Below are 15,235 nucleotides of genomic sequence, written 5' to 3' on the forward strand. Positions count from 1 at the left end.
GAGCTGAGTGATATTATGGGCAAGTAGTTTGGCAGGATTTGATCCTGATGCTTTAAAGGAAATAGCATTGCAGCAGCATTTAATAAAAGCAGATGCAGAAAAGTAGAAAAGCACATCCCTGAGAGTTGTCTTCAGACCCCGTCCCAAATTCTCATCTGTTCTGGGAGCTTGTGAAACAGTGGAGATAAAATGTTTTGAAGAATTGGAAGGACACTAAAGGTCAAAACAAATTGTCGGTGGGAAATGCACGATTCCATTCACGCTGCTGCAGCTCTGGAATCACAGTGCCATCCTTACCCTGAGATGTGAGAAATGGAGTGAATGATGACATGGAGGTTTCACTACTCTTTGGACAGTTTCCATTTTTCATGTCTTCTCTGAAGTGAATTATCCTCCTCCAACCTCTGAAAACACCACAGCACCCCAACAGGGAAACTTCTGCTGCAGGAGTCAGGCATAGCCCCAGGAGTTGTCTTTGAGCATTTCCAGTAGCCTGAGGTGATGTTTAGATGGAAAGCAGTTTTGATACCATGTATTTTGCAATTCCAGCCTTCCATCAGGGTTCCAAACTGGCTGGTGTGTCCATGGACAGGGTTTGTGGGTGATTTGATACCCCCTTTGGAGTGACAGGAGGAAAGGTTGCAAAACAGGCATCTGATTTCATATTTCACCTAACAGTTTGGAGTTTTTAGGACCCAGAAACAAGTGTCAGGTTTATTTCTGGCAGAGAGATCTGCCATAGGGTGGGGTCCCTGCTTGTCCCAGGGCCACGACTGGGAGCATCTCGGAGTCTCTGGGCTCGTGTCACCCTCGCGGTGACAGAGCAGAGGGATTTCACCGCAGGCTTTCTGTGCCCTCTGCTGGCTTCTTTGGGAAACAAGAGGTTATTTTGGTGGAACAGAAAGCCTAATCTTTTTTCCTTGGGGTTCAGGATTTTATCTCCAAAGGGTTTGCAGGCTGCAGCTTGCTTCTGGCTGTTGTGGCTGCTCACAGACCCCAATTGGGTTTGTGAGGATGTTCTCTGGGGGAATTAGGATTGCCAGGAGTGTGAAAATGAGATTTCTACAGCCTCGTCAGCCTTGGTAAAAGCTGTGTGTCCCATAGGATGAGGTGCCATGCTGATGGGATGCTGTGCTTGGTTTCAGGGCTCTGTAAAGGACAGTGTGCCCAAACTCCTGCCTCACTTCAGATGTTCCTCCAAGCAGCTGTTGAGGTTGCTCCTCTGAGTCCTGGACTCGGGATCCAAACTGTCCCAGTGCCACAAAGGCTGTCCCTGGTGCAGAGTGTGCTGTTCTCCGAGCAGCCCACGTGGAGATGGGCGCTGTCAGGGCGTTAGGAGGTTTTTGGGATCCCTGTGCCGTGGCTGCTCCGTGTGGGAAAGCAGGAGCCTCTCCCTGCGGTGGGTCCGACTGGAAGTGCAGGATTACTGATTTGCCTGAGTGTGCACATGCCAGGGGATGGGTTTGCAGATCTGCCTGATAGCTGGGGCATGGCTCAGATCCTCCCACAGCTTCGGGGTTTGGCTTCAGTGCAACTCCGAGCGCCTTTCCACAAGAGGAAGATCCAGCAGAGTTCCCTTTGCTGTGTTCGCTGAGAAGTTGCAGGTGATGCCCACGGTGAATTTTAGCTTGAGATCGGTTTATTGTGGGAGCAGCTGCAGAGATGGGATTGCTGAGTGGATTTATCCCTCCCCTCACACTGCTGCATGACGCTGACCAGGAAATGCTATCTGTGAGAGTTGATCTTCAGAGCTTTCTTCATCTCCTGGTTATTCAGCTCCTGGGCTGTGTCTCAGCCTGCTGTAACAAAAGACTTTATAGTCCTTCCAGATTAAGAAATAGCACTTTACTTTCTAAATCCTGCTGTTTGCCAAAAGAGTGCTGTATTCCTGTCTGCAGCGAGGTGCAATTTACTTGCAGAATGAAGGTTTTTTTGATATTTATGGCTTTTAATATGGTTGTGTCTGACAATCATTTTATTTTTAGAGGAGATAAAACCTCTAAAGCCTATCTGCAAGCTGTTCAGATTCTTGTATTCATAATAACCAGGAGGTGCTAGCAAAATCCTTGAATTAAAGCCTATATTTAGTACTATCTCTAGTGGGGTGGGGTTTTTTGGGAAATGTATTTTTAACATTGTCAGGAAAAGGCAGGTCGAGTTTGCAAAGCTGATAGGCTTTGCACGTATATAGAACCAGCCATGGAACACATGGATAATTCAGATTTCCATGTGTTTTCTTTAACCACGTGGTGTGTCTTTTCCTTTATCCCATTCCCAGCCTCAAAAGTTAAAAACAAACAGTGCAACAGAGCATGGATGGGAAGGGGAACCTCTGGTCCTTATCCTAAAGGGACTCTGTGTCCAAAATTCCCTGGATGGAAGGTTTTCTTTGGATTTTACCTCCTCCCAGCTGGTTTGCAGCCAAGAGAAGTGTACTGGTTCACTGGATTTGATGCTGCTGCTGGGAGATGGAGCCTTAATTCATCCACAGCTTTCCTGTGGGGTAATTACAGCTTGTCTGCTTTGTTCTTTCACCTGTAAATGAAAATAACAGCTCATCAGTGAAAATGAGCTGTTGGAGTCTTGAGGATGGATCCACCAAACCGTCCCAGGCACCCAGTTATTAGCAGGTTCCTGGAAGTGTGACAGATGTGTCTGTGATTGAGCCTCGAAACCTCCCAGAGTGGAACACCTCCCGTTTGCTTCCCCTGACCTTTGTCAAATGATTTTTCTTCTGATTTCTTGACTCGATTATACACAAGTCTTCCATGGTGTCACATGTCACAGAGAATAAAATGAAAAGTAGGAGTTTGAATTGTGATGTTTTAAAAAGAACATTCCATTCTGCAAAATGTCACGGTATAGTTGTCATTTTCAGGAGCTTTTCCTCCTGGAATAGAATAATAAAGGCTGGAGTGAGGAAAACACCAACATTTTTCTCCACTTACCTGTAAATGCCAGTTCTTTGGATCAGTGCTACCAGGCATTAATTTATAACTGGGGTATTTGACCATTTTATGGGTGCTTCAACCAATTGCAGCTGTTCTATTCAAGTAAATATTTTGTAGGCCATAGATTCGAGGACGTGTCTGGTTAGCTGTTGTCATCAGCAAGCTGCCAACCCGTTTGGCTGCTCTTTGCTGACCCTTGGAAGCAGCCAGCCCTTGCTGGTACGGGGTCCTCAGCACCAGCTGATCCCTTCCCTGTGCGTGCTCCTGCTGGGACTCGGCAATGGGAGAGCAGCCTCGCCCCAAAATGCAGAGCAGCAGGTGGGTCTCCATCAGGGTTACTCCCAGAAGTTCCTGGGACACTCAGTGCTAACTGGAAGCGTTGGGCTCAAAGCTGTGCAAGGTCTGAGCCCCCTCAGGAGGGGAGCTGCACTGGGGGCTGCACACCAGGGCCAGCAGGTAGCGAGCCTGCAGCCAGCAACGCAGCGGGTGCGGATCGCAGCGAGCCGTGCTGCGCTGTCTTGGAGATTCTGTGCGTTGCCGTGTGTCCTGCGGTTGCTTCGCCCGAGATTTGAGTGCGGTCGGTAAAATTCTTCTGTGCCCCTTCTCTTGGCAGCCGACGTCCCGTGCTCCGCAGCCGTCCCCGCAAGCTGAGCCCTTCAAGGCGCTGGTGGAGCGCTGCCGCTCCGAGCCCCTGTCGCAGAGCACCCCCATGGGGCTGGACCAGCTGGGAGGGCGCATGCAGCACCTGCTCCGCAGACGTGGTGAGTGCCTCTTCTCTGCCAGCCTCGGCTTGGTGGGTGCCAGCCGAGGGCAGCAGGGGTGCAAAAGTCAGGAATGCGGTTTGCATCCGTGCTGGTTGCATCCCTGACACCAGGTGAGGGAGCTCCGAGAGCCGCGTGCTGAGGAGTTTTCTTGCTGGCTTATAGGATCTCCTTGTGGGCGGTGTGTTTATGCAATAAGGCTGTTTTCTCTCTTTAATGTCTCTGAACGTTAATCTGGTTACGAGAGGATGAGCAGGGTTAGGCACGTGAGGTGTGAAAGCTGTTCAGCAGCTGCCGTGTGAGTTTATGTTAGGCGGTTTTTCTCTTGAATTTGTGTCCTCTAAGAATCCTCTGTGGTGAGTACTCACCATTTGGAGGTGGTGAGTGATGGTAGATACTGAGCTCACAACTCAAGTCTGATGTTTGTTTGGAAACACAAGAAGAGGAGTTTTTTTTTTCCTCCGTGCTTGGGTACTTTTTGTGATGAAGGAGGGACTCTCATGAGCCAAAGACTGGGGTGACCTCTCTGCATTTGTCCTGCTCACAGTGCCACCAGAGAGAGCACCCTGGAATGTATTTGCTGGCAAGGTCTCGTGCTGGCAGGTAAATTGGCCGATGGCTGAATAGATGACATCACTTTTTTGAACCTCCTAATTAAAAAGATTGATAATGAGAGAAAGGAAATTATTTCCTGAAAGGCCACTGCTGGCATGAAGAATCCTGTGATTTAGCGATGGGCGAGCACGGAAGCGCTGCCAGATTGCGCTGGCATCGCTCGGGAGCGCTCCGGGGATCCGGGCGGCTGATGGATGGTGGCAGCACATCAGGGTTCAGCAGAACTGGGGAGGACAAGGCCAATTAGCTGCCTGTGCTGTTAATTGCAGGCTCTGCTGCCGGGGTGCAGCACAGGGGGGGTCACACACCCCTCAGAGTGAGCATTCCCCGTTTGCACGCCGCTCCCAGCGCTGCTCCATCCATCGCCTCCGGAGCCGCCAGCAGCCTCCCGCTGTCAGCGGCACCATGCTGCAGCCTGGCTCTCCAAGAGTCTCCAAAGTGAAACGTGGGCTGCTAAAAATAGCAGCAGGCTGCCTGCATCAGCATTGAGGAAATAGGTCTCAGTGCAATCTCTCTCCCAGCAACGCTGGAAGAAAATCAGGATGGCTGCCCAGCCAACCTGCAGCGGCATCCCAGCCCTGCTGCGCTCTGGCCTGGGCAGGGCAGAGCTCCCTCCGCTCTCCCAGGGCCTGGAAGCATTTATTCTGGTCTCAAACCCCTCAGGACTGACAGAGTCTGAAACCTCTGCCTGGTTAGAGGTACGTCAGAAGATAGGAATAGAGCGTTGTGCATCTTTTAGGGAAGGATCCCAGATTGTGGCTATTTTCTGTAGATCCTTGCTCTATGACTGTGATGAGGAGCCTCCAGGTGCTGGAAACACTTGTGGGGATGCATGTACCATGCATGTGCACTGCCTGGATCACATGTACCTGTGCTGGCAGCTGCTGTGGGGACACCAGTGGTGCTCAGCTCTGTTTCCTTCCCTCCAGGTCAGGGGATGTGGAGAACCTGATGGAAGACGGGATTAAAATCTAAACTTGCCAAATGTGGGAGGGAAAACTCCGGTCTCAAGCAGAACGGCAGCTTCACCCCAAAAAGAGAGGGATTGGATGTGGAGCTGAAAATTTCGGTTGATTGGAACAGTAGAGCTCATTTTCCTCTTTTCCACAAGCTGCCTTGTGCCTGGGTAGTGCCATCTGCAGGGCCAGGCTGGGCTCTGGTGTGAGTGGTGTGTCTGGTCACTCAAAGCTAGAGCAGAACTGCATCTCTGAGGGACTGGCCTGAAACACTGGGGGTGAGAACCAGCCCAGTTTCCTTAAAAAACTAGCTTTGATGGACTTACCCATTTCTGTTCTGTGTGTAAATTGGAGGAACAGTTTCTTTTCCAAGGCCTGGCATCCTGTGGACCGCAGTGAGCGTGCAGCTGGCATTGCTGCCGGTGCTGCTGCCGGAGCAGTTGTGTCCCAGGGAGCTGCTGCCCTGTGCACACTGGTGCAGGTTGATGAGGGTCTCCTGCTCCTGGCTCCACACCCAGCTGGGCTGACCCCACCTCGGGATGTGGCTCCCGCCTCTGCCTTTTTGTAGTATCCGAGCTGCACTACTTCTCTTGGATCCCAAGAGCGCTGAATAAAGCACCTAAATATACTCTGTGCTCTCTTTTTTCTAAAGGAGAGGTTGAATGAGTCTCTTGCAAACAATTTTGTTTCTTTCATTTAAAAGAACAGCCTCCGCCCCCAGCCTGAGCTAAAGCACAGCATTTATCTTTTGTCATTCCTTTTTTTTTTTTTTTTGTTCCCGTGGATTTTTCTCCTGGCAGCTGAGAACGAACAGGCTTCAAAGACCCTGAAGGTGCGCGGGAACTGCAGGAACGGTGGCCGTCGATGGAACCTCTTCAAGCCTGGAGCTGAGAAGCTGCAGATCAGTCGGGTAAGGAGCAGTGTGGAGCGTGCCTCTGCCTGCCTCCGGGCTGGGATTTGCCTGCTTTGGGCTTTGTGTTTGTAACAATCTGCTCGACTAACAGCTTCCTCAATCCCTGGGTCCTTCAGCCACGGATGGGGATTTTTTTGGTTTGTTGCTGTTTTGTGGCAGTAAAAGCTTAGGTGCGTTGTCTTCTCCCCAAATCAGTGTCCCTTCAATGTGCAGCAGAGGTTTTGGAGGGTCACTGGGCCTCCTGTGGCTGAGTGCCCCTTGCAGGTGGAGGGAGCTGTGACGTTTCACATCGCCTTCAGATCTGCTCCATGGTTTTGATGGGTTTATTTTTTTCTCCTTCCTTTTTTTAGCCCTGTGTCCTTTGGGTTTGGTGCTGCTCCCAGCACCATCTCGGCGACAAATTCATGTCACTGCTTCTTCCCCAAAGTGTTTTGCAAATATAGGCACAATCCACTCGGTTCTTTTTTTGTGAATGATGCTTCTAGTGGGGGAAGTAAAAGCTGTTGTGGGCCCGGGGATGTTCATTTTTTCTCTGAGCGAAATTCAGAAAAGATGGCAAAAATGGTATAATTTGTCTGATACGTTTCCTTGCTTGGGTGGTGGGTTGGATTTTTTGCTGTGCCCTGTGTTTGAAGTCTGGAGGCTTTGGTTATTTCATGGTCTTGTTTTGGTTTTGTAGCGCTGGTGGGTCTGGTTTCACTGGTACCCAGCAGATCCGGATTGTCCCAAACCCTGGAGATTTCCCAGCTCGCAGTGTGATGCGGGCAGAGTTTTCTACTGAGTATAGCAGGAGAGGTTTAGCCCTTGTTGTTCCTCTAGAGCATGGGAACAAAGGATGATCTGGGAGCCAGGAATTTCCCTGCTGGAGTGGAGAGGGGAACTGACCTTCTGTTGTGTCTCTGTGGCTCTATCCCGCCCCACCGCTGTCCTTCCTTGCCAGACCTGGATTGTATTCCTTTTCCCTTTGATACTTGGTGAACTGCCTTCCTGAAATGTGATTTCTACGGGGGCCCTGGCCTCTGTGTGTGTTTTTCCATCACAGGAGCAGTAAGTTGGCAGTGAGTGACGCCGACTTCTGCGTCCTCCTTGTGTCGTGTGTTGGTTTCCTGGGAACACGTGCAGGGATGCGCTGCTGGATTTTCAGTCGCTTGTGACTCTCTGGAATTCCATCTTGCATCACTTCTGTGCTCTTTGCTGAGTTTTTGTGGGCTGAGGTACAAAGGCAGAGGAGAGATAGGGAGTTGAGCTCTTCTTTTTCTCTTCCTTCCCTTTGGGTCTTACCTCGCTGCCAAGACACGAACTGCTTCTTTCAACTCAGGAAAGCTGTTCTGGTTTTAGACAAGCTGAACATCTGAAGCTTTGAACAAAGTTTCCTGGAAGATAAAATGATCCAGACCCAATAAAGCTGTTTGTCCTTGGGGCCAGGATAAAGGCAGGTGACTGCAGAGCAGCAGAGCAGTGAAATGTCCTGTTGTGCAGTGTGCTAGCCCTGCCTTGGAATGTCTCAGGTTTGTTATCCACCAGCTGTGTCCATGTTCAGGGTCTGGTACTGACCAGTGCATGGATCTGTTTGGTCCTTAATTAATCACTTTATTACACCTTAATTAATCACTTTATTCATCCTTTAAGAGGAGCCTTTTGAGCTTTCATAGCTGTCCTGGAGGCCCTCCTGGGAGCCAAGGTGCCGTTTTGACACAAAATTGCTCCCGAATTATCTGTGCCCTGAGCATCCCGATAAAGCCAGGCCTGTTTCAGATTGCAGACAGAGCCTGGATTGCATCAAAGACCCTTAGAGAAGCTGTGGGAAACTGAAACCTCAGCAAACCAAACACCCTGCTGAAGTTTGGGAAAGGTTAGCTAAGAAACTGCTGCTGCTGTGGTGATAGCTGGGAAGGATGTGGAGCTGGAAAGGGAAATGAGCTGCTCATGACCCCAGAGATCTGGGGGTGCTGTTTGTCTCAGACACGACCATGCCAAAGACCTGTGCACCACTGAGGCAGAGAATCGGCTTCGGGGAGTCCTGTTCATAGAGCAGCTTGTTTTTAAATTGTGGCAAACAGGCAGCTCTGAAAGCTTTGCTGGGGTTTATAAATCAGAGATGCTGTGCAGGTGCTGCAGGAGCAGATACGTAAATGTGGCTCCCAAAATCAGTGCTGGAAAACTCATCTGTCACCTCTGCCCCAAGCTCAGGGAAGATTTACTGGGTTGCAAATCACCTCTTGGCCAGAAAGAAGGTTCTGTTCTGGCAAGATGTGTAAATTTGGGTGAGATTTGTGGGCAGGGGTGTCTCTTGTCAGGTGCTTTCATTGACAGCTGACACCAGTGAGGTGGCAGAGCAATGCAGAAAGAAGGGATTTATCCTTCCAAGCAAGAGTGTGTGAAATCTGGGCACAAGCTGGAGAAGTTTTTTTATGAGGTATTTAAGGTCATTGTTCCCACTTTGTAGGTGGGAATAAGAAAAACTGAAGCACTGGAGGGTGGTACGTGTGGAGCCATAACAATATTTTATTCTATTTCTCTCCTAATTTAAGAAGCAGGTAAAAATAAACAAGGTCAGACTTCTAAAGTTTTCAGTCTTTAATTTCTTTTTTCCAGAGCACACTCTTCAGCCTGGAGAAAACTGTGTTGAAGCAGTTTATGTGCAGAGCATTTTGGTTTAGCACTGAGGTCACTTAGAGCCTTTGCTTTTACGGGAGCAGTCTGGCACAATCAAGCCCAACTTGCAGGAGACCTCAAGGTGCCCCGAACTGCAGGCTTTGCTGCAGCAGAGATTGCACAGAGTGCCCTGAAAGGCTGCCCTGGCAGCACCCTCAGCATCTCCATGCCTCTGATTTCCCCTCGGGCAGGTCCTGCCAGCTGGGACGTGGCTGATCCTTGGGGCTGGGGGAGCAGAGAGTTCCTTCCTGCAGCCCCACAGCGGCGCTGGGAGAGGTTTTATGGATGTCACAAGCAGAGGGTGACAGTCCCATCCTGACCCAAATCACTGGCCTCTGCTGCCCTTTGGGAGGGAGCTTTTTTGCTTCTTGTTAGCTGCCCAGCCTAAATTATCTCAGCTTTTTCCAGGCAGTTGCTCTGGGGATGTGCTCCAGGAGGAATCACAGAATCACCAGGCTGGAAGAGGCCTTGAAGATCATTGAGTCCAACCCATGCCTTAACACCTCAACTAAACCATGGCACCGAGTGCCACATCCAGTCTTTTTTTTAAAAAAGGGAGATTCAGCCATTCCTAAAACAGGAAGCCTCCTCTCAATGTGTGGATGTGTGTTAATTCTCTGTCTTACCAGAGAGAATTAATTTCCAGCCATTCAAGCTGACTGCAGTCATTCCTGTTCTCTGCTCCTTCCCTCCCTTCCTGCCCTGTGTGCTTGTGTACCAGGGACTAAAACCCAAATTTATATGCTGGAGGAAGCCACTGTTAATTAGCTAGACTGGAAACTTTGCATGAGAGGAGCTTCTTTGACATCCCCTATACTAATAATAGGCAGGCCTGCTGTGCAGAGGTGTTGAATATTCACAAAAGCCACCCCCCCAGCCCGTCCTTTCTCCTCTGGAAGTCAGGAGCTCTTCCCAGAGCCTGGTGGGGGGTTGCCAGAGCGATGATGGTGGATGTGCCAGTCTGCAGCTCCCCAGAGCTAAATCCCCACTGGCTGTGTTTATGAGGAATAGGAAATTCAGGCAGCGTGCAGCCTGCAGGAGAACAGACTGAAGGGGAAGTTGATTTGGGTGGGGAATGCTGCTTGATATTCAGGGCCAGCTCTCCTGCCTGCTATTTTTATCCTCTCACATAGTGCTGAGTGGGCAGTTTGGGCAGAGGGGGGATGTTTTTTCCCTTTACCAAGCGTCCTGCCCCGTGTTCCTGCGTACTTGGGCAGGAAGGGGGGTGTGCTGGGGGGCTCCTGGGCTGCAGCATCCCAGGATGTGAGTGGGATGTGATCACAGTCGTTTTGGAGCCCCCATGTCCCTGGGAACAGGCTGGGGGAAAAGCACAGTCCCGAGGCTTTCCTGGTGCTAATTAGTTTAAATATCAGTGTGCTGCTACAAGAGGTTTATGTGCATGTATGGAGGGCTGCCAGGAAAACAAATCCTCATTGAATCTCTCTTCCCTCATCTTAAACATTGAGTACTTTTGCTGGCAGGGTATGTCTGAGCTGTATGTTTAGGGGAGGGCTGCTTTATATCTTGATAAACCTATTATGTTGCTCTACTTAGCAGTGCTCTGAAGTCTTTATGGAGTTTTTTGGGGTTTTTATATATCCATCCATTTATGAATGGTTTTTGCAAGTTCTGAAAAACTCTGTCTGTGAGCTGCTGTTGAAATAAATCAAAATTGGCTTGCTCATTGGAGGGGGAAATGGATTGAGGTTCAGAATTATTGCAGTGCTGCCATCCAGCCCATCTGTCTGCGTGAGCCGTGCCCAGCCGGGGTCCCTGCACCCCTGGCTGCAGCTCTGCTGCCTTTTCAGCACCTGAGCTGTGTCTGCTCTGCTGCGTTTGGGAGCTGGGCAGAGCACGCAGAGCTGAGTGTGAACTCCAGGTCAGCCCTGAAGGGCCCTGCCCTGGGCTGCCTCCCCAGGGACTGGCACGAGGAGCAGTGCAAAGCACACCTCAGGAAGCCTGCAACTAGAAATGAGCGGTAGCTCCAAACTTACCACGCTCTGGGTATTTAGAAAAACATTCAGAAGTGCTGTGGTTTTGTACAGAGCAGGGCTGGGGGACACAGAACCCGTGGTGACTTGGGTGCTGCTCCAACAATGCCATAACACAGGTGTTCTCCAGCACTCCTGGGGACAAACAGGGCTTCAGTGACTCTGGATCTTGCAGGAAGGAGAGGGTTGAAATGACAAATGGTCACTTTTGGGTTGTGGGTTTATGTGCTGGGTAGCACAAGAGAGATTTGAAGTTCCAGACTTCTCAGCTCTTCAGGAGTTATGTGTAAGTCTATATTAAGAAGAATCTCAGCTCCCAGTTTGTGATGGTTTTTATAGTGCCATTGAACCTCGGGGTGTCTCAGTGCAGCTGCAGGTGGTAGGTACTGCATCCTACACGGCATTAAATGTGTGTGCAATGGTGACTGTACATAATCACTTCTATAGTTCAAATGGAGCTCTCAGCCTCACTTTAAATAGCACTTTTGGAGTGGCTCCTTTTTCCTATTGCTCAGTAGTTCCACCTTGATTGCTCTGCTTCAACTCATTACTCAGCTCTGTCACTCTGTTTCGCTCTGGGATATGGTTTATACAAAAGAAGCTTTAATGTAAACTCAATTTGTGTTGCATTGCTAAAACCTTAATGACATTTTGCTTGGCAGCAGTATAGACTCTGTGGTTTGCCCTTCCCCAGTGCACTATGTTCCCAATAAACTAAAGGCCGTGGTAGGTGTAGCATGAAAAATCCCTGAGTAAATATTGGAACAAATGCTTTTGTAGTGCTTCCTAAGCCCTGGCTGCGCTCGTGATTCGAGGCCACTGTGGTGGCACCAGTGTTTAGCTGAAAAGGAGCTAAATTGGGAAGGACAGGCAAAAAAGCACAGGTCAGAGCTCCAAAATATCTCCTCTAGCTGCTGAGATTGGATTCTGAGATGCATCGGGTTTGAGATGCATCACAGAAGTGCTGCTGAAGCCGCTGGGTGGGTGGATACAGCCAGGGAGTCACCAGGGGATGGCAGGGAGTGGTCGTGTGGGGTTCCCTGGACTCAGAGATGAGCTCAGAGATGAGCACCAGCCTGATGTGGCCAGGGGCAATTCCCTGGGGATCCTGGAGAGGCTCCTGTGAGGAGCTCTGTGATCCCACAGTGTCCAGAGCACTGGTTTGGTTCTCTTGGTGACCTTGGAAGGAACATCTGGGCCATCCCCTCTGCTGTTCACCCCCAGCTGTTCAAATGGGATGATCCTCATGCGGTTTTGAGGGTGTGTCTTCATGAACCCCAAATTCAGAGCACCCACCCACACTGCTGAGATGCTGGCACCTAAACATTTGGGCTCACAGGGAAACTGCAGCTGCTCTGACTTTTGCTCTGCCCTTGGCATTCAAGAAGCTGAAGTGGATTTGGTAACAAGCTGTGCCTGGTAACCAAAGGTGGCAATAAAAGGTCTAATTTTGTTCCTGGTTGTGTCCTGCAGAATGACAGTGGTTTTCACACCTGAATTGAACTGGGATATTGACCCAACACTGTGCTTGTACTCGGAGGAGACTGAAATGACCAGGATAAGAGGCTGCAGAGGGAACTTGGGTATTGTACCAGTGCAGTCACATGGCCTGCAATGAGCTCCTTGATGGAACAGGGAAAGCTTCATGTCTTAATGGACTGCACAGAACACAGAGAATAATTCCCCTAATAAATCTCTTTCAGTCTCTAATATCTAGGGAAATATATTATCCTGTTGTCCAAAGACCTTGAGAGATCAGTCTTTTCTGAACAAGAATAGACATTTCACGGTAGCTCTGCCGTGATAGGATCAGGGATTGCACTGCTGTGCCATTGGAAAAGAGATGGAATAACAACTGGCTGCAGTGCTGCTGTTCCCAGTGTGAAATCCCATTTTCCACCCAGGACCAGGACAGACTGGGCAGCAGCACATGCAGGGAGCATCCTTTGGGGAGTGGGAGGGCTGCAGGGATTGCACCGCTGTGAAGCAGCAGCAGAGACACAGCACAGAGGTTGTGGCCAGTGGGGACCGCTTTTGGAGGGCCTTTGGCCACTGGCCCTGGACCATTGTTGCCCTCAGCAGTGGCTTTGACTCTTCTGAGTGCAGAGAGCTGCTTGGGCACAGGCTGCTTCCCAGGTGAAGCTGTTTTCCCTGCAGATCTCCAAGCTCACCCGGAGCTGTCCTCGCCCCACCTTGCTGGCACTCCATGTGCTGGTGTCCCGTGCAGGGCTGTCCCCAGGGATGCTGTGTGTGATCTGGGGAGAGACAGGGAAGCAGAACAACTTCTGCAAGCTGCAGCTGGAGTGGGATGCCCAGGAAGCACCTCCCAGAGGGATGAGTCCCTGTGGGATGATCCCTTTCCACTCCTCCTTGTGCAAGGACTTCACCTAAAGGCAGGAACAGCTCCGCTGCTTTGTAAGATGGGTGCTCCTTAGCTCTGTCTCTTGACACGTTTCCAAATTCTGGGTTTAGCCTTGCCTGGGGACCCAAACACGTCCCACTGCAGTCAGGAAGGGATTTGTCTGCCTTTTAAAGGGGTCTGGCTGTGCTCTGGGGTACTTGGTGTGCCTGAGGTGCTCAGACGTGGCAGTGGATGTGTCACATCAGTGTCAGCATCGTGCTGGGAGGGGACTGAGTTGGATAGTGAGCAGCACAGTGCAAGCAGGGCCAGGCCTGCTTTGCTGCAGTTGTCTTCCAGGCACCTGAATAGGCTGCAGTCAGGAGAAATCCTCCAGCAAGCAGGAAAACAAAGTGACAGAGGTAGATGGAAGTGTTTGGAGCCCTCTCCGTGGCAGCGATGCCATGGGCTGCCCTGGCCATGCTGTGTGCTCTGGAACGGCACAGGCAGCGCTGGCAGCAGCTGTGCTGGGGCATTGCCTTTGCCTTGGGGTGCTGAGCTGTGTGTGCCACTGCTCCAGCACCCCTGGAGATTCCCAGGACAGGCCTGGACTCGCACTGGAGGCTTCCACCCCACAGTGACGCCATGGAATGGTTGGGACACCAAAGCAGGGCTCTGTGCGCAGTGGGTGTTCTGTTGCCATCAGAGCTGCTGCACCGTGTGCTGTCAGGTGTTTGCCTGGTGCTTGCTCTGTGATTCCCTGCTGGAATACAGCACAGCACAACGCTGTCCTTCCAGTGCAGGGCGAGAAAGATGTTTCTGGACTCCCCTCCCATGCCTGGCAGCTCAGGGATTAGTGCAGGTGAGAAATTCCTTCCTGGAAGTGAGGAGGGAAAGCTGTTCCCCACCACACCTCTGTCCCTGCTCTTCACTGGGCTTTGCTGGGGTTGAGCTGCTCTTGTGTGGCTTCCCCTCATTAATCTTCATCTTTGGACTCCACACGTTCACTCTGACTTCCCTGGAGCCAGTGAGTGTGGGAAGTGGGAAGTGAAATGCCTCAAGCCCTGTTCATGTTGGATGGAGGGGTGGGTGAGGGATGACGAGGGGAGACAGTCAAGGGAGATGTCCCACGTGGAAATGAGCAATAATCCTGCCCAAATGTGGTTTTCGTGCTTGGGCAGCACCATCCTGGGCGGGAAGGAAGAAGCTGCTACTTTCAAAAAGTCTTGTGCTAAACCAAAAATGGCCAATTCCCCTGGCTCAGTCGGCTGTGCAGACTGGGACAGCGTTCACCCCACCTTTACAATGTTTTACAGTGGCAGAGTTCTTGTAGAAGTGGATTTTGTCCCTCTTTTGCCAGGAGTTGGGATTTGGACAAGAAGAACCAGTGGCCGATTCCTTCTGTACGCAGGATTTATTTCCATACATTCTTTATTGGAGCCATCTCTTTCTTTTCGAAGATACCTCACATTTTATTTTTAATACTGGCCAAATCCCAAATATTCCTCAAGAGAGATCTGTGATTGCAGCTCAGTTCTGACAGTTGAGAATAGTCCAACAGACGTATTTGCCTCATCTGAAATGCTGCTATTTTGAGCTGTGCTTTTGTTTTTAGCCATCAGTGATAAGTTTGCATTTCCTGCAGATGATATTTTGGGTTGACGTGAGTTGTTAAGGCCCCACTGTGTAAAGTGGTTTTCTTCCTGTGTGACTTTGGGCTTGTCTTTTCTGGTTTGCTACCCTCATCCAAACCAGAAGCAGAATGAAATCCCCACATCCCAGCTGGTCACCACTAAATAATTTGTTTTACCTCTTGCTGAAGCGTTTTATAAGCGATGCTGCAGGGAGGCTTGTTTCCTGTTTTGTTTGTTTGGTTTTTTTTATTTTCCTTTATTTTGGGCCTAAGATAAAGGCGAACTGAACTTTGCAGGCACTTCTTTGGGAATCAGACATTTTCCAGCTATTATTTTGCAAGCTATTAGAGCGGCAGAGCATGAGGTGGGAACCCAGTTATGCAAACAAAGCCACGTCACTCCTGGCCAAAAATAGCTTCAG

General features: G+C 50.2%; 1 protein-coding gene across 8 annotated transcripts in view; it reads left to right on the top strand.

Annotated features, from left to right (window-relative positions):
• ARHGEF9 (Cdc42 guanine nucleotide exchange factor 9) overlaps positions 1-15,235 on the top strand; it is a 207,089-nt gene that overhangs the window by 29,456 nt on the left and 162,398 nt on the right. For all 8 annotated transcript variants that reach the window (XM_058423250.1, XM_040084203.2, XM_040084206.2 and 5 more), the window contains 2 exons: positions 3,565-3,712; positions 6,084-6,193. In XM_058423250.1, the coding sequence (XP_058279233.1) occupies positions 3,565-3,712; positions 6,084-6,193 (258 nt within the window). The remainder of the gene's footprint in view (positions 1-3,564; positions 3,713-6,083; positions 6,194-15,235) is intronic.

Source organism: Hirundo rustica, chromosome 21, assembly GCF_015227805.2.
Source record: "Hirundo rustica isolate bHirRus1 chromosome 21, bHirRus1.pri.v3, whole genome shotgun sequence".
In the NCBI taxonomy this organism is placed as follows: Eukaryota; Metazoa; Chordata; class Aves; order Passeriformes; family Hirundinidae; genus Hirundo; species Hirundo rustica.